The sequence below is a fragment of the Anomaloglossus baeobatrachus genome, chromosome 1, assembly GCF_048569485.1.
Source record: "Anomaloglossus baeobatrachus isolate aAnoBae1 chromosome 1, aAnoBae1.hap1, whole genome shotgun sequence".
Classification (NCBI taxonomy): domain Eukaryota; kingdom Metazoa; phylum Chordata; class Amphibia; order Anura; family Aromobatidae; genus Anomaloglossus; species Anomaloglossus baeobatrachus.
The window spans coordinates 528,771,495-528,792,421 of record NC_134353.1 but is presented as its reverse complement, the minus strand read 5'-3'; the positions used below and the strand labels follow the sequence as shown (position 1 = coordinate 528,792,421).

Below are 20,927 nucleotides of genomic sequence, written 5' to 3'. Positions count from 1 at the left end.
TGACATAAAATCTTTGATGAATCGTGTCCTGTATCTATAAAATAAATTTGGAACTCTATACCAGAAAAAAACAGGCTTGGTTGTATAAAGTTAAACAGTGTGTCCACCCATATCCTGTCCACAGCCATTAACTTGAGAATGGCGGCAGCTATAGGCATAGAAGTGGTGTCTAGGTATAGTAAAGTAGCCATGCGCTACACAATGAAACCACCTATTGCGCCACCTGGTGGAAAACTACGGTGTTAGCATTTTTATCTCGAAAACGGAAGGAGATAGAGAAAAAAAATGAATCACAAAGTTGTAGCCATCATCAATTCAATACGAATCGACACCTTACATACAGAAATGCTATGATTAGAACATGTAAAACTCACAAGGCTGCGGACGTGAAGCAATATCTCATGGAGACCTTCCTACAAGTCATTGGGTATGGTGGCTGCATGGAGTGGCCTCCACGCTCTCCTGACCTGACCCCATTGGACTTCTTTCGGTGAGGTCACATCAAACAGCAGGTGTATGCGACCTCTCCACCAACATTGCAGGACCTACGGCGACGTATCACAGATGCTTGTGCAAACGTGTCACCTACCATATTGCATAACATGCAGCAAGATACAGTATGCTGTCCAGAGTCCAGATGTGCATTGCAGCTGATGGTGGCCACTTTGAGCATCAAAGTTAAATGAACGCTGTGACGGGGTATGCGACAGAGCAGTGAGGGTCACCAGGCCAAGGAACAATCCAAAGGGCTTTATTGGAACCACAAAGAAAAAGCATCAAACATAAATATAAATCCTTAAAGTCTGCAAGGAGTCCACAACAAAACAAAAGATCCAGGGGTGCCTCCCGGTATTCCAACGCCAGGGAAAATATGGCAATGGTCCTTATATGAGTTCCTTGAGTCCAACAAGGTGAACAACAAAACACAATCCCATGTGGCCACTGATCTCCAATCTGTGACAGTGCATACACAGGCTCTAGGATCCAGCCTCAGCTATAGATACTAGTCCTTCTCCAGTCGAGATCCAACTAACTGACCTAACATGGGTCTCATTGTTCTTCTCTCCTGGGATCAGCCCCTAAGGTGGGCCCAACTCCGCCTGGACATTTGATGAGATTTGATACATGAATGGACTTTAGACTCCTGGCTCTATTCTGTTTACCAAGTTGTGGATTGGAGAAGTCCCATGCTGAGAGAACAAACAATCCCGCACCAGTAGTACATACAGGACAGTCAAGGAGAGACAGACTATTACACCATGAGCACAGGCGGGGGAGGGACACACTGTTACAACCGCCATATGCGTAACCAGCATTCAATGTTTTGGGGGGGTCATGGGTTTCATATCATAGCATTTCTGTATGCAAGGTGTCGATTCGTATTGAATTGATGATGCCCTACAATTTTTTAATTCACTTTTTTTGTCTATCTCGTTCCGTTTTCGAGATAAAAATGCTAACTCCATTGTTTTTCACCAGGTGGCGCTATAGGTGGTTTCATTGTGTAGCGCATGGCTACCCTACTATACCTAGACACCACTTCTATGCCTTTAGCTGCCGCCGTTCTCAAGTTAATGGCGGTGGACAGGATATGGGTGGACACACTGTATGTAAAGTTAGCGATTGCTTTTTTTATTAAAGGTTTTCAAGTTTCGGCTTGTAGAAACAAGTATATAATACACTACTGTGTAAGCAGCTTGATCTCTTTCTACCCTTAGACCAGCAGACAAGATTTCTGACAGCATTGCCTCCAGTTAGTGTAAGGCTATGTCTGCATGCTGCGTTCTGGTTTGACAACAAAAATGCACCCTCTGGCAGACTCTTGACAAATGTAAACACTGTGTTTCACAAAAAAAACCACTGTAAAAATGCATGCGTTTTCCTTCCGTTTGGGCTGCATTTTGAACAGTGCATTTTTAAAGGAGAAATAAAACATGATAGGATAAGATTTGGTATATAGCTAGAATACATAGATGGATAGAGGAATAGATAGAAAAAATAGATAGAAAAAATAGATAGAATGACTGCCCGCTGGCAGAGACAGAGCTGAGCGATGAGAATGAATTCGGGGAAACCTCTGAGGTCAGTGCAGTAGTGCAGGGCCTGCAGCTGTGACGTCAGTTTCACCCGAATTCATTGTTATTCTGTTGTTCTGTCTCTGTGTGCTGTCATGAACTCGAGTGAACCTCTGACGTCAGTGCTGCAACACAGGCAGTAGTGCGGAGCCCGAAGCTGTGACGTCAGAGCTTCGCCTGACTTCATTCTCATCACGCGGCTCTGTTTCTCTGTCGTGGCCTGATTTGCGGTCACAGATGAAAGACTCACTTGCGACCGCAAATCACCTGAGTGATGTCCCGAACTTTTTGTAAAGTTCGAGTTCGGGTTCTGAGATAATGTGAACTTGCGTCCGAACCCCAAACGTGGACCTTACAGTTATGAGATGGGGCGGGGAGTCTGTAAAATAAAAAATATAGTTAATAATAAACATTGTCACTTTACTGACCGCTCCCGCGATGCGTCCTGCAGACTCTGTCTCCTGGTCGCATCTGCTTCCGGGTCCAGTCATTAACTTCCGGAGGTACTCACTGTAGTGCATGTCACTCGGCAATCTTTGGCTGTTTTCGACCGTGTTCGCGGTGACGTCAGGGTTCACCCAAGTCCATGAGCCATGGACTCGACTGAACTTTGACTGTCACTGTGCGAGTCTCGCATCGGTATCACCTGGCACGGCGCACACGCTCCTTACAGAAGCAGGTTGGTTGCATATTTCCATGCAGCTAAGGTGCTCCTGTCAGGAGAATGTGCGCCGTGCCATGTGATACCGATGCGAGACTCGCAGGAGTCATACGCAAGTGGAATCATACCCTCAATGTCAGTCTGCTTCTCACTCTGTGGAGACACTTGTCTGTACAGAGTGATGAAGCAGAGCTGACATTGCTCTACCTGTGGACTATGTTGGACAGAGGATTTTTTTATAATACAGATGGAGTCTCTAAATGTCTTCTTTTGTTTTATTTCTAATAAAAAAACTTTTTTCTATGTGTTGTGTTTTTCTTTTTATTGCTTACTAGAAATTCATAGTGCCCATGGCTACACTGTGTGCAGAATTATTATGCAAGTTGTATTTTAGAGGATTTTTTTATTATTGATTAACAACTATGTTCTCAATCAACCCAAAAGACTCAAAAATATCAAAGCTTAATATTTTTGGAAGTTGGAGTTTTTTTTTTTAGATTTGGCTATCTTAAGGCCCCGTTACACGCGTCGATTTATTGGGCGATCGCATGTGCGACGTGACACGCCCAGATCGTATTTACGATATGCCGGTATCGCTTATTGATCGTTTATTTGCTGTCACACGTAATGAACTCAAAATCGACGCATCAGCGATCAACGATATATTGTTGGACCCAGGCGATCATTTGAATGTTGTTCGACGTTGGCAGGGTGTCAAACAGAGCAATATGTCGTCTGCTTCCCCAAAACGAACAATTTTTTAAAAATGAACGACGTGTCCACGATCCACGATTTTCACCCTATTTGCGATTGTTCAGAGTCGCTCGTAGGTGTCACACGCAACGACGTCGCAAACGATGCCGGATGTGCGTCACGGAATCCGTGACCCGGACGACATATCGCCAGATGAATCGACACATGTAACGGGGCCTTTAGGAGGATATCTGTTTGTGCAGGTAACTATTACTGTGCAGAATTATTAGGCAACTTAATAAAAAACAAATATATTCCCATCTCACTTGTTTATTTTCACGAGGTAAACCAACGTAACTGCACAAAATTTAGAAATAAACATTTTAGACATGCACAAACAAAACCCCAAAAATTTTTTGACCAATATAGCCACCTTTCTTTATGATGATACTCAACAGCCTACATTCCATAGATTCTGTCAGTTGCTTGATCTGTTTATGATCAACATTGCGTGCAGCAGCCACCACAGCCTCCCAGACACTGTTCCGAGAGGTGTAATGTTTTCCCTCCCTGTAGATCTTTCATTTTATGAGGGACCACAGGTTCTCTATGGGGTTCAGAACAGGTGAGCAAGGGGGCCATGTCATTATTTTTTCATCTTTTAGACCTTTACAGGCCAGCCACGCTGTGGAGTCGTTGGATGCATGTGATGGAGCATTGTCCTGCATGAAAATTATGTTTTTCTTGAACGATACCGACTTCTTCCTGTACCACTACTTGAAGAAATTGTCTTCCAGAAACTGGCAGTAGGTCTGGGAGTTGAGCTTCACTCCATCCTCAACCCGAAAAGGTCCCACAAGTTCATCTTTGGTGATACCAGCCCATAACAGTACTCCACCTCCACCTTGCCGGCGTCTGAGTCGGAGTGAAGCTCTCTGCCCTTTACTGATCCAGCCTCTGGCCCATCCATCTGGCCTATCAAGAGTAACTCTCATTTCATCAGTCGATAAAAGCTTTGAAAACTCAGTCTTAAGATATTTCTTGGCCCAGTCTTGATGTTTTATCTTCTGTTTCTTGTTCAAAGGTGGTTGTTTTTCAGCCTTCCTTACCTTGGCCATGTCCCTGAGTATGGCCCACCTTGTGCTTTTTGATACTCCAGTAACGTTACAGCTCTGAAATATAGCCAAATTGGAGGCAAATGGCATCTTGGCAGCTTCACGCTTGATTTTCCTCAATTCATGGGCAGTTATTTTGTGCCTTTTTTGCCCAACATGCTTCTTGCGACCCTGTTGGCTATTTGCCATGAAACGCTTGATTGTTCGGTGATCACGCTTCAAAACTTTGGCAATTTCAAGACTGCTGCATCCCTCTGCAAGACATCTCACAATTTTGGACTTTTCAGAGCCCGTCAAATCCCTCTTCTAACCCATTTTGCCAAAGGAAAGGAAGTTGCCTAATAATTAAGCACACCTTATATAGGGTGTTGATGTCATTACACCACACCTCTCCTCATTCCAGAGATGCACATCCACTGATTTACTTAATTGGTAGTTGGCTCTCAAGCCTAGACAGCTTGGAGTAGGACAACATGTATTAAAATTATCATGTGATCAAAATACTTATTTGCCTAATAATTCTGCACATAGTGTAATTTAGCGTGACACCATGAATTTCGGGCTTAGTACCAACTTAGAATACAAAGCTGGTATTAATCCCTTTATTACAAAGCGTGCCACCTCCATCAAGGCCGCTGGAAGAGCTGGGTAAAGCGCCTGGAAATGGCGCTAAGAAACAATGCGCCATTTCCAAGGGCCCCCAGCTGCCTGGTTTTACCTGACTAGTGATCAAAATACGGTGGGAGCCATCGCATTTTTTTTAATTATTTTTTTATATAATTAAAAAAAATAAATAGGCTTCCCTTTATTTTGATTGCCAGCCAAGGTAAAGCCAGGCAGATGGAGTGGCAGCCTGTAGCCGTTTGCTTTATCTGCACTGAGAATCAAAAATATATATTTTTTTAATGGCTCATGGACTCGGGTGAACCCTGACGTCACCGCAAGCACGGCCGAAAAAAGTCGAAAACTGCTGAGTGACAAGCAGTGCAGTGAATACCACCGGAAGTTAACGATCGGACCCAGAAGCAGAAGCGGTCGGGAGACAGTGGCTGAGCGGGTCTGCAGGACGCGTTGCGGGACCTGTAAGTAAAATCATAATGTTTTTTTCGAATATGTTTTTTTTTTTTTACAGCTCCTGAACCTGAACTGGAACCAAACTATAACATGAGCATCCCAGGAAAACTTGTGTTCGGGATCATGTGCACAAACACTATTTGTTTGGTACGGACCCCGAACTTTACAGTTCAGGTTTGTCCATGTCTACTTATTACTTAATGCAACTGCACCAGGGTAATTGGGATGAGCCTGGTAAGGTCCTGGGACTGTCGCATCTAATGGATGTGGCAATTCCGGGTAGCTTCTGGCTGATATTTTTAGGCTGGGAGGAAGCCTAAAAACAATAGGCCTCCCCAGTCTGAAAATACCAGCCAGAAGATGTGTGGCTTTATCTTGCCTGGGTATCAATTGGGGCGGAGGAAGACCGCACGTTGATTTTTTTATTATGTATTTATTTATTTTACCGCATGATATAGACCCGCCCATCGGCGGTTGTGATTGGTTGCAGTCACTTAGTGTGGGGGGGGGTCTGACTGCAGCCAAATCATAGGCGCCGCTGGGTGGGGAAACAGTGAATATGAGAGGAGCCAAATGAGCAGCAAGCACTTTCAGAAGTAGGAAAGGCTGCAGGAGTAGTGTGACAGCTTCGCCGGTTATTGGTGATCGGTGAGTATGAAGGAGGGGGGAGAGGGAGAGACCAACAGTGAGAAAGAGAGACCGAGACCGACAGAGAGAGAGACACTGAGACAGACAGAGAGAGAAAAACCGAGAGACCTGTGTTTTTGTTGACAAGAACAGATGCAAAATGCAACCAAAATGCAAAAAACAGCTAAACATTTTGGTTGCGTTTTGACATACCTCATTCATTTCAGTAGGTGGAAAACGCAATGAAGAAGTGACATGCTGCTTTTTTTAAGCAACAATTTTCACAAATATTTGTCAAACAAAACGTTGCCGAAAAAGAAAATCAAGGTGTGCATGGAAATTTGTGATTTATCATAGACTTTGCTGGGGAAGCAAAACGCATGCATTTTGTCAATGACACAGTGCAGTTTAAAACGCAACCAAAACGCATGAAAAAACGCAACATCCGCACATGGTCCAAGTATACTAGCAGTTAAATAATAAAAAATTTAAGCTCAGGAAAGTTGTTGTGAAAAAACATTTAGCATTGGTACCTCCAGCAATCATAACTTAACTATCCTATTGCAAGTGGAAAAATATTGTTTATGCAACACAGGAATGATAGTGAACAGATACCATATTTCATATATATATATACAGTATATATATATATATATATATATAAAATATATATATATATAATATATATATATATAATATATATATATATATATATATATATATATATATATATATGAACTACATTACCAATCCTGTCTTCCGATATGATGTAAATCTGTGTGAGGTATCTGAAATTTTACTGAACTGGGCAAAGTGTTAATATTTTACTGTGTAGAATGATAACCTAGTTAAGCACAGTGACTACAGAGGTCAGGACTCACGACCTGCACAGGTTTCCTAGGGGAGATCCCTCTTGTGAAAAGCACATGCTGGAGGATTTGACAAGCTCAAAAGGGCTTGTAAGAATAGCAATCCTTAAGGCCAATTAAGCTATTAAGATGTCCGAAAAAGACTGCTATTTGTTTTCAGTATGGCATCTATGTAACTATTCTTGGTGCATTCTAATGTTAGACTATAAAGTGTGATAAAATAATGTTTAGCAACAAATAAAAATGACAAAGAAAATAACTTCATTATTTTCTGATTACCATAATGAAAAAAGTAAAAGCCTATTTTCTAGAAATGTAAAATCTGGCACGCAATAGGCCTAAAACATTCTATAGCATGCAAGTGCACTGTGCAAACTCTTTGTACACCTTTTGGGCTAATTTCACACAGAGCATTGTCTCATTTTGGGGGGGGGGGGGTGTTATTAAAAGCCATTTTGGGGGGTTGGCTTATTTTAAAAAAAAAACAAACAAAACACTGCAGCATTTTTGGTCAGTGACATTATTGTATATAGGACTTTTTTTCCTAGTATTTTAAACTGCACTAGAGGACTTATAAAACGCCAGGAAAAAAACCACATATACAAAACGTAAAAAAACACCAACAAACCTATAGAGCAGGAGTGTATTCAGTCGAGGCACACGGGGCATTTGCCTCTTGCGAAGGAGGTGCACCCTCGGGCTGCCTGATGAGTCCGAGGTGATACCCCGATGGCTGCATATTACCGCCCCCTGGACTGGGATGCAGCAGTTCTCTAGAACTCAAAAGAAGGTGCAGCATGCCAGCTTTAAGCAATCAACTGTACTTGTGTGAGTATAATTGAAGCCCTGATCACCGGCACTTCTGGGTCAGGGTGATGTCAGCAGCATGATCAGGTCATCTGATCACTCTGCTGATGTCACTCATTTGTGCCGCAGAGACGCAAACAATGTTGGTAGTTAGTGATCCAGTGGACCTGAAGACCCCAAAGATTCATAGTAATCTGAGTGGGGGGAATTTGACAACATAGTTTGGTAGGGGGTGAACAGGGACGCAGAATGGAGAGTGAAGGGAGGGGGAGAAATTTGAGGACACAGTTTGGGGAGCGAGGAAGGTATAATGTGCAGACAGAGTATTGGGAGCAAGGGGGATGGGTTCAGGCACAGTATGGTGATCAAGGGGGAAAGGAGAAATTTGAGAACACAATATGTGGAATGGAGGGAATGGGTGCAGACCCAATAGTGGGGATGGGTGCAGACAGTAGGGCAAGCAAGGGGGGGACGTCTGAGAAAAAATTATGGGGAGCGAGGGGGAATGGATGTGGAAACAGTATGGGGAGCAAGGGGGATGTAAGAGGAAACAGTATGAAAAATGGGGGGAATGTATGCCGACACACTATGGCGAGCGAGGATGGGGGTGTTTAAAGAAACAGTATAAAAGTGGGGGATAGGTGCAGGTACAATATGGAGAGCGAGGAGGAGGGCATGTATGAGAAAACAGTTTGAGAGGGGGACTGGTGTGGACACAGTATAGGAAACAAGGGAGGGGGTGGTTGGAGACACAGTATGGGGAGCAAGGGAGTATGTATGATTAAACAGCATGAGAAGCAATGGAAGGGCAGGGAGCAGACACACCATGGAGAGCAAAGAGGGGGGATGGGTGAGGACAGAGTATAGGGAGCAAGAGAGGGAATATATGCGGACACAGTATGAGGAGCGAAGGAGATAGGATGGGTGTAAACACAGTTTTGGGAGTAGGGGAGAGAAATTTGTGGACACAGTATGGGGGGATAGAGGGGCAATGTATGAGGAAACAGTATGAGGAGGGTTTGGTACAAACACAGTGTGGGGAGCAAGGAGGGATGGATGCAAACACAGTATGGAGTGCGAGGGGGAGGGAGAAATTTGAGAACACAATATGGAGAGCGAGGGAGGGAATGGGTGCAGACAGAGTATGCGGAGTGAGGGTGGGGGTGTGTGGACACAGTATAGAAAGTGAGGGTGGATGTATAAGGAAACAGTATGAAAAGCAAGGGAGGTGTAGCATGGGGAGTGAGGAGAATGGCATGGGTGCAGACACAGTATGGAGGTGGGGGATGAGTGTGGACACAGTATGGAGAGTGAGGGGGTAAATATGTGAGGAGACAGTGTGGTTAGCAGGAGTAGATATGAGAGGAGACAGTATAAGGAAGGTAGAAATGTGTTAGGAGAATATTGAGAAGAATAGTGTGAGGAGACAGGAGAAAAAACGTAAAAACTATTCAGCAAGGTCAGCGTTGTTCATGCCGGTCTTGATGAGGAAATGGGCTTGAGTCAGACGATACTGATGCATTCAAGAGGAATGATTTACAGGTTCATGTTTTCTTTTGCAGATCGAGCAGTCAGCACAAAATCATGAAGACATGTCTGGTTTTGATTATCAATCAAAATTAACCAAATATGTCTATGGTTCCATGTGCTGTCAGTGATTTTACACAAATGTCATCTGTGTACTTTCCATGTGCTATTCATTTTTAACATTGTAGTGGATGGAGAATCTTTGCAATTTTTTTTTCATGCAAGAAGAGCAGTGATGAAATACTGATAAAAATTGGCTAAAAAATACTGATGAAACTCTGACTTTTCACTTGATATATGAGTGAAACTTAAGTAGATGCACACAGCGTCTTTTTCAAGTGGATGCCACTTGCAACCCACCTGAAAAAGCACAAAAATGCAAAGTAGAAATTAACATATGTAGAACCATGAAAAAATTACTTGGTGGATATATCATTGGTGCAACATATGCAGTTGCACACAGGCCCAAGTGGTCCAAAGCAGGTAAAATTGTGCATTTTGATGAGTTATTGAAAACAGCCCATATACTGTTCTTGCACAGGGGCCCTTCTCTGTCTGTGATCACCAGTGTGTGTGGATATGTTCAGTCTTTTGGAACTTCTTTTAACCTTGTCAGTTTTCAAAAGCAATGAAGCAGCTAAAAGTACTGACAGGTCCATTCTTCTTACGACTTCCATTTGGAAACCGACACTATCTTATATAGTGATTTGGGCAGCATGTATCAGTGGTTAGGTTGCCTTTAATTTTCTGCTTGATATCTGTGCTGTTATCTCTTTCCGCTCAAAAACCCTTCTACTGCAACACCGCTGTCATCTACACTTCCCCTCCTGTTTCCCTTATCCTACCAGTTACATTCACAAAGTTTAAAAAAAACATTTTGTTGCTCATCAACAGACTGACAGAATACCATTGGGGGTGGAGAGGGAACCATGACAAATTTGAATACTTCAGTTCTATGTTTTAACTCTGTCTAAAATGTTTTCTGCATGCAATATGTTTTAAACCATTGTACAGTATATATATTCTTCCCTTTGTTACAAGTGTATTTTCCCTTTGCTTCAATAAAACAGAGTTGATTAAAAAAAACAGCAAGTATCTTATGTATGCTGCTGCTTCAGCTGCCTTGGAAAATAACATTTAAATTATAATCAGACACTATTCACAACAGCATTTCTTTGTCAGTATATTTGTATAATTACAAGCAAATTTTCCTACCTCTTTTAAACCTGCGCTTTCATTAGCATCTCCTTGTCGAATGTTCATTGCTACCCCTTCATGCTCTTGTGGAGTTCTTGACTCTTCCTGTAACACAAGGATGTTTGGTTGCTCTCTGTGCTCCTGTGGAAGATAATAAAGTAATATCTATAAAATGGAAAATATCTTAATGATGACATATATTTCATATAATTCAGTGGTAACCTCTAAGGGTGCTTTAACAGTGAGTTTTGAAGCCAACGTCCAACATCCCTACAAAATGGGATTCGGACGTATACGCTGACAGGGCCATTGACTATAATGGTGCAGATGGAGTCACTGTGTGCTCTGTTGTGCACCATTTTTGGACCTACTGGAGGCAAACACCCAGAGGTAGTAGACTACAATAAGTTCTAGACTATAGACATACGGAACATATGATAATCTGCAGGCTTTACCAACTGCAGGTGAGTATTAGTATTCAACCTCTTTTTGCAACAAAACTTAAAGGGGCTGTCTACTACTTGGGACTACCCCTTCTCATTCCACTTGTTCACCCCCATAAAAATAAATTAGCCTATACTCACCTCGGGTGCGGCTGTGGTTCCAGTGATGTCTAAAGCCACGTTCCCGGTATGTATGTGACATTGTAATGACACGCAAGCCCTGTGGTCAATCAGCGCCTGGTGTCTGTCTCCCCGCCTTCGGTCATTTGAGCAGGACGTGAGCGCTGCACTTACTTGCTGCTCAAACATCTGAAGGCAGGAAGCAGGAAGCCAGTGCTGATTGGTCAGAACAATGTCAAGTGAGCCCCGGGTAAGCAAGTTCTGTCATTGCTGGAATGTGACCACAATAGAGGAGAGTATAAGCTTATTTATTTTACGAGGGTGAACAAGGGGAATGAGAAGGGGTTGTGCACAAGCCTGTGCAGGTACCGTCTATTTAAAATGAAAATTTATGTCTACGCTTTTGCATGTTATGAACCACCAGAACTTAAAATTCACAAACCAGCAACACTTAATCCCTAAAATTTGCATAACATAAGTTCTATGGCTAAAACCCCTTTCTACAGTAACTAAACACCAGCCATTCTTTTGTAACTTTTTCCTTGTCAGTGTTATTTGTTTATCAACTGATACATTGACTGACCTTTTAACGCATTGTTAAATTTATTTTATAGACAGTTTCTTTATAATCAGTTTTCTTAACCCTTTCAGCCCCGGGGCACTTTCCGTTTTTGTTTTTTGCTCCCCTTCTTCCGAGAGCCGTAACTTTTTTATCTTTCCGTCAATCTTGCCATATGAGGGCTTGTTTTTTGCGGGACAAGTTGTACTTTTAAATGAAACTATAAGTTTTACCATATGGTGTACTGGAAAATAGCAAAAAAATTCCAAATGCGGAAAAATTACAAAAAAAGTGTGATGGCACAATAGTTTTTGGGATGTTTTATTCACGATGTTCACTATATGGTAAAACTGATGTGTGGGTGTGATGCCTGAGGTTGGTGCGAGTTTGTAGACACCAAACATGTATAGGTTTACTTGTATCTAAGGGGTTAAAAAAAATGCACAAGTTTGTCCAATAAAAGTGGCGCACATTTTGCGCCATTTTCCTAAACACGTAGCATTCTTATTTTTTGGGATCTATGGCTCAGTGATGGCTTATTTTTTGCGTCTCGAGCTGACGTTTCTAATGCTACTATTTTTGCGTAGATGCTACATTTTGATCGCCTGTTATTGCATTTTGCGTAAAACTTGCGGCGACCAAAAAACATAATTTTGGCGTTTGGAATTTTTTTGCCACTACGCCGTTTACCAATCAGATTAATTGATTTTATATTTTGATAGATCGGGCATTTCTGAACGCGGCGATACCAAATATGTGTATATTTATTTATTTTTTAACCCTTTAATTTTCAATGGGGGGAATGGGGGGTGATTTGAACTTTTAGGTTTTTTTACTTTTTTTTTATTTTTTAAACCTTTTTTTTATTTTTTTTTTTATTTTACTAGTCCTATTTTACTAGGGGGCTTTAGCGATCAGCAATACGATCGCTATTATCTATCTGCTGATCACAGCTATACAGCTGTAAACAGCAGATACAGTCACTTTCTTTTTCCCTCTGGTCCGTGCCGAGGGAAAATGAAAGTGAAACATCATAGCTGCAGGCGTCATCACATGACCTTGTGCTACGATGGCAACCACCGATAGTCACGTGATCACGCACGTGACTTCCAGTGGGGGCGGCGGTAAGTAAAAAACATGGCCGCGTGCATTTAGATCTTGCTGCCAGACTTTGGCAGCAAGATTTAAGGGGTTAATGGCCGCGGGTGGAAGCGATTCCATCCGCGGCTAGCAGGCACACATGTCAGCTGTTGAAAACAGCTGCTATGTGTGCCGACCGCCGCCGCCTGCCCGCGGCAGGGGGCGGGGCTTAACGGGACACGCTCCATGATGGATATATCCGTCCATGGTCGTGAAGGGGTTAAAGGGACAGACCCAGATTGCAGTCTTAACTGGCCTGTCAAGTCTTAATTCTACACCTTTGTGTAACTTTACACTGCTAATCAGCTTATATTATGCCAGTAATTTGCCCCTACACATTGGCGCAATTTTCACACATGGACCTGGGGATGTGGAAAATTGTATGACTTTTTAAAAAAATCGCAAATGCCGAAGCAGGGAAAAGCATCTGTAATCTCAAAACTCCTCCCACAAAGCAGAAAAACCAGTTGAGAACATATAAAATAGACTTAAAAATGTTACAAATAGAATAATGAATTGGATGCAAATAACAAAAGGTGCAAAGCATAAAACATGACAAAAAAACTGGCACAAAGGCAATGATGAATTGGGGCCATTGTGTTGCATTTGAGGCCCCTTACTTATGAAGTCACGCCCTATTTCCACTAGGCCAAGCTCCCATGTTCAACAAGATAGAAAATGTATCTAAACCGTAATTTGTGAATTATTTTGCCACACACTGAGCAAAAATTTTGGACCACTTAGTTTAGTAAATCTACTCCACGATGACAAATACCTACTATGGTTTTACCTAGGATTAAATTATCTAGTAGTCAAGACAAGCTGACAGTCTCTTATATCTCAAACTAGGGAACTGGTTAAACCGTTTGGCGTTAAACTAACTCAATACTATTTTTAATGCAGAATTAATTGTCTCCAAATTTGTCCAGTAATGACTTATCTCATTGTTTCTGAAACTCCCACAGAATCACATGGATAAGAAAGAAGAGGGGACTTGCTACGACCAAATAATATATATCTTCCAAAAATAGCAAACGTGGAAAATGGAAAGTTTCAGTGGACTAATATGTCTTCTCTTATAGTCAGTAATTAAACAAATAAACATAGGCAGCAGAAAATGGAAACAATAAGAATTGTCCAGAGGTCTTTGGTAAATGCTGACCTCTAAATTTAGGCAGTGCTGTGTATGCAACACACGGTAATGACTTAACTTGTCTAAACATGCAGACAATACCAAACTTGTAAGCAAGTCTGCTGATTTTGTACGAATGGAAACAAAAAGTAGCCTAAAATAACAACCTCTGTATATAACTCTTGAAAAAATGTGCCTGTTTCAAAAGGGTTCTGCAGATTTAGAATTTTTTTTTAAATGTCTTTAAGCTACAGTAGCATGCAAAAATGTGGGCACCGCTGGTCAAAATTACTGTTATTGTAAACAGTTAAGCAAGGTGAAAATGAAATGATCCCCAAAAGGTATAAAGTTAGAGATGACACATTTCCTTTGTATTTTAGGCAAAAAAAATAATCATTTTATTTTCATCTTTTTCATTTTTAAATTAACAAAAAAGGAAAATAGTCCAATACAAAAGGTTGAGCACCCTTCATGGTTAGTACCTAGTAGCACCTCCCTTGCCAAGTATCACAGCTTGTAAATACTTTTTGTAGCCAGCCAAGAGTGTTTCAATTCTCGTTTGAATAATTTTCATCCACTTTTCCTTGGAAAAGTCTTGCAGTTCTGTGAGATTCCTCGGTTGTCTTTCTTGCACTGCTCATTTGTGTTCTAGCCACAGAATTCCAATGATGTTCAGATCAGGGGACTGTGAGGGCCATTGTAAAACATTCAGATTGCATTTTTTTGAAGTAGTCTATTGTGGATTTTGACGTGTGTTTAGGATAATTATCCATTTGTAGAAGCCATCCTCTTTTCAACTTCAGCTTTTTACAGATGGTACTATGTTTCCATCAAGAATTTTTTTGAAATTTAATTGAGTTCATTCTTCCCTGTACCCGTGAAATGTTCTCCGTGCCATTAACTGCAACACAACTCCAAAGTATGATTGATCCACCCACATGCGTAGTGGTTGGCGAGATGTTCTTATCCTGAAATTCTGTGCCCTTTTTTCCCACACATTCCTTTGATCATTATGGCCAAACAGTTCTATTTTAACTTCATCAGTCCACAGGATGTGTTTCCAAAATGCATCAGGCTTGTTTGAATTTTATGGTCAAGATGCAGGAGACATTTTCTTTGGATGACAACTTGAAGGCCAGATTTGTGCAGGTGTCTCTGAACAGCAGAACAATGTACCACAACTCCAAAGTCTGCTAAATCTTCCTGAAGGTCTTTTGCAGTCATACGGGCATTCTGATTTGCCTCTCTAGCTATCCTACAAGCAGCTCTCACAGGAATTGGGCTTGGTCTTTCAGACATTAACTTGACCTCCACTGTTCCTGTTAACTGCAATTACTTTATAACATTTGAAACTGAGGAAAGGGCAACTTGAAAACACTTTGCTTTCTCCTTATAGCCTTCTCCTGGTCTATGGGCCTTCACCATTTTCATTTTCAGAATGCTAGACAGCTGCTTACAAGAACCCATGGCTGCTGTTTTTGGCACAAAGTTAGAGGAGACTGGGTTTTTATAAAGTGTAGTTTGCATCACCTGCCCTTTCCTAAAGGGGGCTTTACACGCTACGATATCGTTAATGTTTTATCGTCGGGGTCACGCTGTTAATGACATACATCCAGCGTCATTAACGAACGATCGCAAAAGCGACCAAAATCGTTTGCCGTGGAGAGGTCGTCCTAAAACCAAAAATCGTTTAACGCTCATTAGCGATGTTGTTCCTTGTTCCTGCGGCAGCACACATCACTATGTGTGACACCGCAGGAGCGAGGAGCATTTCCTTACCTGCCTCCACCGCTAATGCGGAAGGAAGGAGGTGGGCAGGATGTTACGTCCCGCTCATCTCCGCCCCTCCGCTTCTACTGGTCGCTGTGACGCCGCACAACTCGCCCCCTTAGAAAGGAGGCGGATTGTCGGCCAGAGCGACGTCGCAGGGCAGGTAAGTCCGTGTGACGGGGGTGCGCAATTTTGTGCGCGACGGGCAGCGATATGCCCGTGTCACACAAACGATGGGGGCAGGTATGCACGCTAGAGATATCGGCAATGATATCGTAACGTGTAAAGCCCCCTTTACAATGATAGTGAATAAGCTATAACCTCAACAGGCTAATTAAGGTCTAAAACCTTGGTCAAAGTTATCTAAGCATACAAATCTCCAAGGGTGTACAAACTTTTGCATCGGCCCATTTTCCTTTTTGTAATTTTTAAAATGTAAAAGAGGAAAACAATTTTTTTGCCTGAAATACAAATTTGTCATCTTTAACTTTATGCCTTTTAGAGATCATTTAATCTTCAACTTGCTTAACTGTTCACAATAACAGTAAGTTTGACCAGTGACGCACAAACATTTTCATGTCAGTGTATTTTAGAAAATGAAATCGGTGAGGGAAAATTGGGACACAACAAATGCTATGAATAATCTCTGTGGCTATGGTTGTGTACTATCTACATAATACATATTCAACATTTGCGTATTCTGAGCAAAAGGAATGTAAATAAGAGTATCTGCTAAACTGGACCCTTAAAAAAAAGGCCAAGCATCTACCCTCTATATAGAAATTAGTGTAAGCTGATGCAATATAAGGTTTCTGTTGTTTGCCCACATAGATTGGTTCAACTTCACAGAAAAGGAGTTAAGGGTGCTTTACACGCTGCGATATCGGTACCGATATCGCTAGCGAGTGTACCTGCCCCCGTCGGTTGTGCGACACGGGCAAATCACTGCCCGTGGCGCACAACATCGCTTACACCCGTCACACTACTTACCTGCCTAGCGACGTCGCTGTGACCGGTGAGCCGCCTCCTTTCTAAGGGGGCGGTTCGTGCGTCAGCACAGCGACGTCACTAAGTGGCCGCCCAATAGCAGAGGAGGGGCGGAGATGAGCAGGCCAAACATCCCGCCCACCTCCTTCCCTCCTCACTGCCGGCGGGATGCAGGTAAGGAGATGTTCCTCGTTCCCGCGGTGTCACACACAGCGATGTGTGCTGCCGCAAGAACAACCTTGCTACTCACCTGTCAATGATTTTTGGTGTTGGAGCGACCTCTCCAATACCAACGATTTTTACCTCTTTTGCGATCGTTTTAGGTCGCTCAGAGGTGTTACATGTTGCGATGTCGCTAATGGCGCCGGATGTGCGTCACAAACACCGTGACCCCAATGATATATCGTTAGCGATGTCGCAGCGTGTAAAGCACCCTTTAGTTTCATGCAGCCGATTTGAGTGATGCTAAAAATTATTTTGGGACTTTCTGCTTGGAAGACACAGAGGGAACATATTTGCTTCAGTTAATTACAGGAGTGTTAAAATCTGGTAACTACATACTGTTCATTTTTTAAATTTATGTCTAAGTCCATAACAGATCCTCTACGTAATTCCACTACATAGTACCATGTTTTCAGAATAAATGTACACCTAAAAACAAGAGGTGCCATTTTGCTTGCTCACAAATCTTTTACATTTCATGGCACATAATTCCAAGAGCACATATAGTAGAACCATTCTATTTTAAAGACATAAAAATAACAGCATGCACACAGCTTTCATCCATACACTAACATCCAGAAATCAAACTGTAGGAAAGAACTCTGTGGGGAATACTATCTTGAAGATTTCCTGCTCTTAGTTTAGTGAAATAATTCAAAGACTAGCAGACTGTGCTATTATATATTATTTTATTCTGATCTGAGATTCATACTCTCATCTACCCATGATAACTTCAGTTGTCCATATTCACTGCATTATATTAAGCTTTATAAAACTTTTACTAAAATGAAAGCTTTTAAAAATTCTTTTATAACCTAAAGCTGACAACACTTTAATGAGGCCAAGATCTTGTCTCCAGTACTTAAAGTAAAATAAGTTTGAATAATATAAAAACAGATAGATATTTTCCATGTAAGCTACACCTTAAAAAGGTCTGAAACTACAAATACAACCGAGGACCATGTAATTCAAATGCACTTAACGAGTTAATCTACAACTTGAAAAACTTAAAGGGATCATTCCAAACTCTTAAACTGGCTTAATGAGTTAGAAAATAAGGAGTTTGCAGATGAACTGCTTTTTCTATCTTCTGTCATTTTCTTGCAATCATAGCTTTTTTCTTTTATAATGTACAGCTGGTTTCCCCAACCCCAGCCTCCAGACCCTGGCCAAGAGTGTGCATTAGATACCCTCCAAAAGAGAGGTTAACGCCTAATATACCAGCCAACATTCTCAAAGCTATAGCAGCTCATCTCCCACTGTCTCATCTTCTGAAGATATGCAGATTTTAAAGTAGTTCTGCTAATCTCTGCTTTCTGCTTAAGCTGTGAGTGTTCAAATGACTTATTTCTATGTGTAAATACAGTGATAACAGTGTACAGTCCAGAACAAATCACTCATAGCTAAATGTTTTATAGTAGAACTTGTGATATGCATTTTAGGTCTACTAACACTACAGTTCTACCATGCACTATCATCTTTGCTCAAAGGGGAATGCCTGAATTGCAAAACTTAAAAGCCTCTAATTACCAGAAAAATCTGAGTACAGTACTCAAAATTTCCATTGGAAAACGGATGACAACCAGCAACCTATTTAACCACTCACACAGCAGTTTCAGGCTTTGTAGGCTATGCATATTGTATAAAAGGTCCAAAAATTATAACGGTTTGGGAGCAGATGCCTGACTTGCTTTTGTTTATACACAGGCTGTGTAAATGGAAGAAGGCAAGACATTTTCACACATTTGGGTGCAAAAATAATTACTGTTTCGGAAGTATCAAGCGTAATCAAAATGGATCCCTTTAATTAAAGAGTCAAAAGAGTTGTACAGTTTTAAACATGAATACATTTTTCTCATCTAGGATTGAAAAATTATCCCTTCTTTGGGGTCCGCAATTGGTTTGCTAATCACAAAATTATTAGGCAACTATGAAGGTTTTTTCAGACTGCTCAAAAATTATTCCCTTTTTTAGGGAGACAAAACAGGAGTGCTATTTTCAAAGTCAAAAAAGCTGATTCATGTTTCTGTACCCTGAAGAGAGTACATTTCCCAACATTAGTAGTACTGTCTAGCATTATGAAACACAGAGGGCAGACAGGAGATGTGTGGCTGTGCAGTGGTTGGGGCAGGAGCAGCACAATAGACTTAAGGCTGCTTTACACGCTACAATTTCATATGCGATCTCGTATGCGATGCGACACGCCCAGGTCGTATATACGATCTGCAGAGATCGTACATAGGTCGTCTCTGAGCCGTCACACGTTCATATTCTAAACGAAGCCACATCAATCAACATCTCGTTAGATCTTGGAGATCGTGTTAAGGATGACACCACCAATGACATGTATGCGATCAACGTTTTTGCGCACAATCTGGGTCGCACGTAGGTGTCACACACAACGACGTCACTAACGATGACAGATGTGCATCACTTACGACGTGACTCCGCCGACATCTCGTAAGATATATTGTAGCGTGTAAAGCCCGCTTAAGGATGGGGCAGGCAGGGAGAGGTGTAGTAGTTTAGGGCCATCAATGGTCCCAGCAGCAGAGTACAGTCTAAAATTATGACACAAAGTGACCAGCTAGGAGACGTGTGGCTGTGGCAGGAACAGTACAGTAGTGTTAGGATGATGCAGTCAAGGAGATTTGTGGCAATTCAGCAAAAGCAACCACAGCAGCAGCAGCAATACAGTGTAGCACTATGAAACACAGTAGGCAGCGAGGAGATGTGTGGCTAGCATAACTGTGCAGTAATTGTGACAGGAATAGAACAGTGGAGAGTTAAGACAGGCCAGACAAAAGAGATTTGAGGCAGTTTAGTGCCAGGAATATTAGCCATGGCAGCAGTAGTTCTACAGTATAGATGGCATCATAACCAGGGAGTAGATGCCCAACTGAGTGTGGTTCATTGGCACTGGTGGTAGCAGAAGAGTGTAGATGGTTGATCAGGCAATATACAAGCTGGCAGACAGACGGTATGGCTGATCTCATAATTGGCATCAGCTGTCGATGCATGAAAATATGCAATGATCCATGACTGATTCATTTTAAAAAATGTTAGGTTTTCAAGACTTGTAACAAATAACATTGTTTGCTTTGGTGTGATCAATCCATCAGCCGAACTGAATACCCTCTAACACTGGAGACTGCGCATAACAGTATACTCATAGCAAACTAGACCAGTTCTTGAAACTGTCCAGTTTTCTGTCCAAGAAATCCATGGGATTGAGGGACAGGGTATCTGCTTGAGAAAGGACAGTGTCACAGGTGACAGACAGTCATCTGGTTTTGGGCATAAAAGGTCACAGCGTTTGGCTGCGCAACATACTCCCTGACTTTCCATTGTTCCTGCTGACAGTATTCATTGGTATAGGTAGCTTTCCTGCTGGATTCATCTCTCCTCCTTTTGGACCCAGCAGGAGCTCTCCTTTCTCCCAGCTTGTGATCATCAGTATTCTCTTGGTGCTTAAATACCCCTTCTTTCCTTGAACTGGTGCTGGTGATATTTTTCAGTTCATTCAAGCCTCGCTTGCAAGCAGGTGGCTTGTACTCCTCTGTGATGTTGTTGTTGAAAACTTTGCTGAACTTCTACTTGTGTCATCTGTATATAAGTAGTTCATGCATTTTCCCCCTGTGTGTCCTCCTTGTGTCTATAGTGTTTAGTGGGGTTGACGAAGAGCTCATCCCATCCGTTCCCAATTTAGGGCCCAGCAATAGGGATACCTAGGGTCAGGTTTTCGGCTCAGTGCATAGGTGCAGAACCTATCTAGGATGGTAAGGAACCACATGGACCAGCAGTAGGTTTGGTCAGGGGTAACCATCTTCCCTTTCCCTTTCCCTAAACACAGCGTTTCCCTTCCCTTTCCCTGTTTGCTTGGTACTTCCTCCTACCTAGTGTGACACA

The 20,927-nt window shown here is 42.0% G+C and overlaps 1 protein-coding gene across 6 annotated transcripts in view; it reads right to left on the bottom strand.

Annotated features, from left to right (window-relative positions):
- SLC24A2 (solute carrier family 24 member 2) overlaps positions 1 to 20,927 on the bottom strand; it is a 344,055-nt gene that overhangs the window by 131,783 nt on the left and 191,345 nt on the right. For all 6 annotated transcript variants that reach the window (XM_075316302.1, XM_075316318.1, XM_075316310.1 and 3 more), the window contains exon 3: positions 10,664 to 10,786. In XM_075316302.1, coding sequence (XP_075172417.1) covers positions 10,664 to 10,786 — 123 coding nt within the window. The remainder of the gene's footprint in view (positions 1 to 10,663; positions 10,787 to 20,927) is intronic.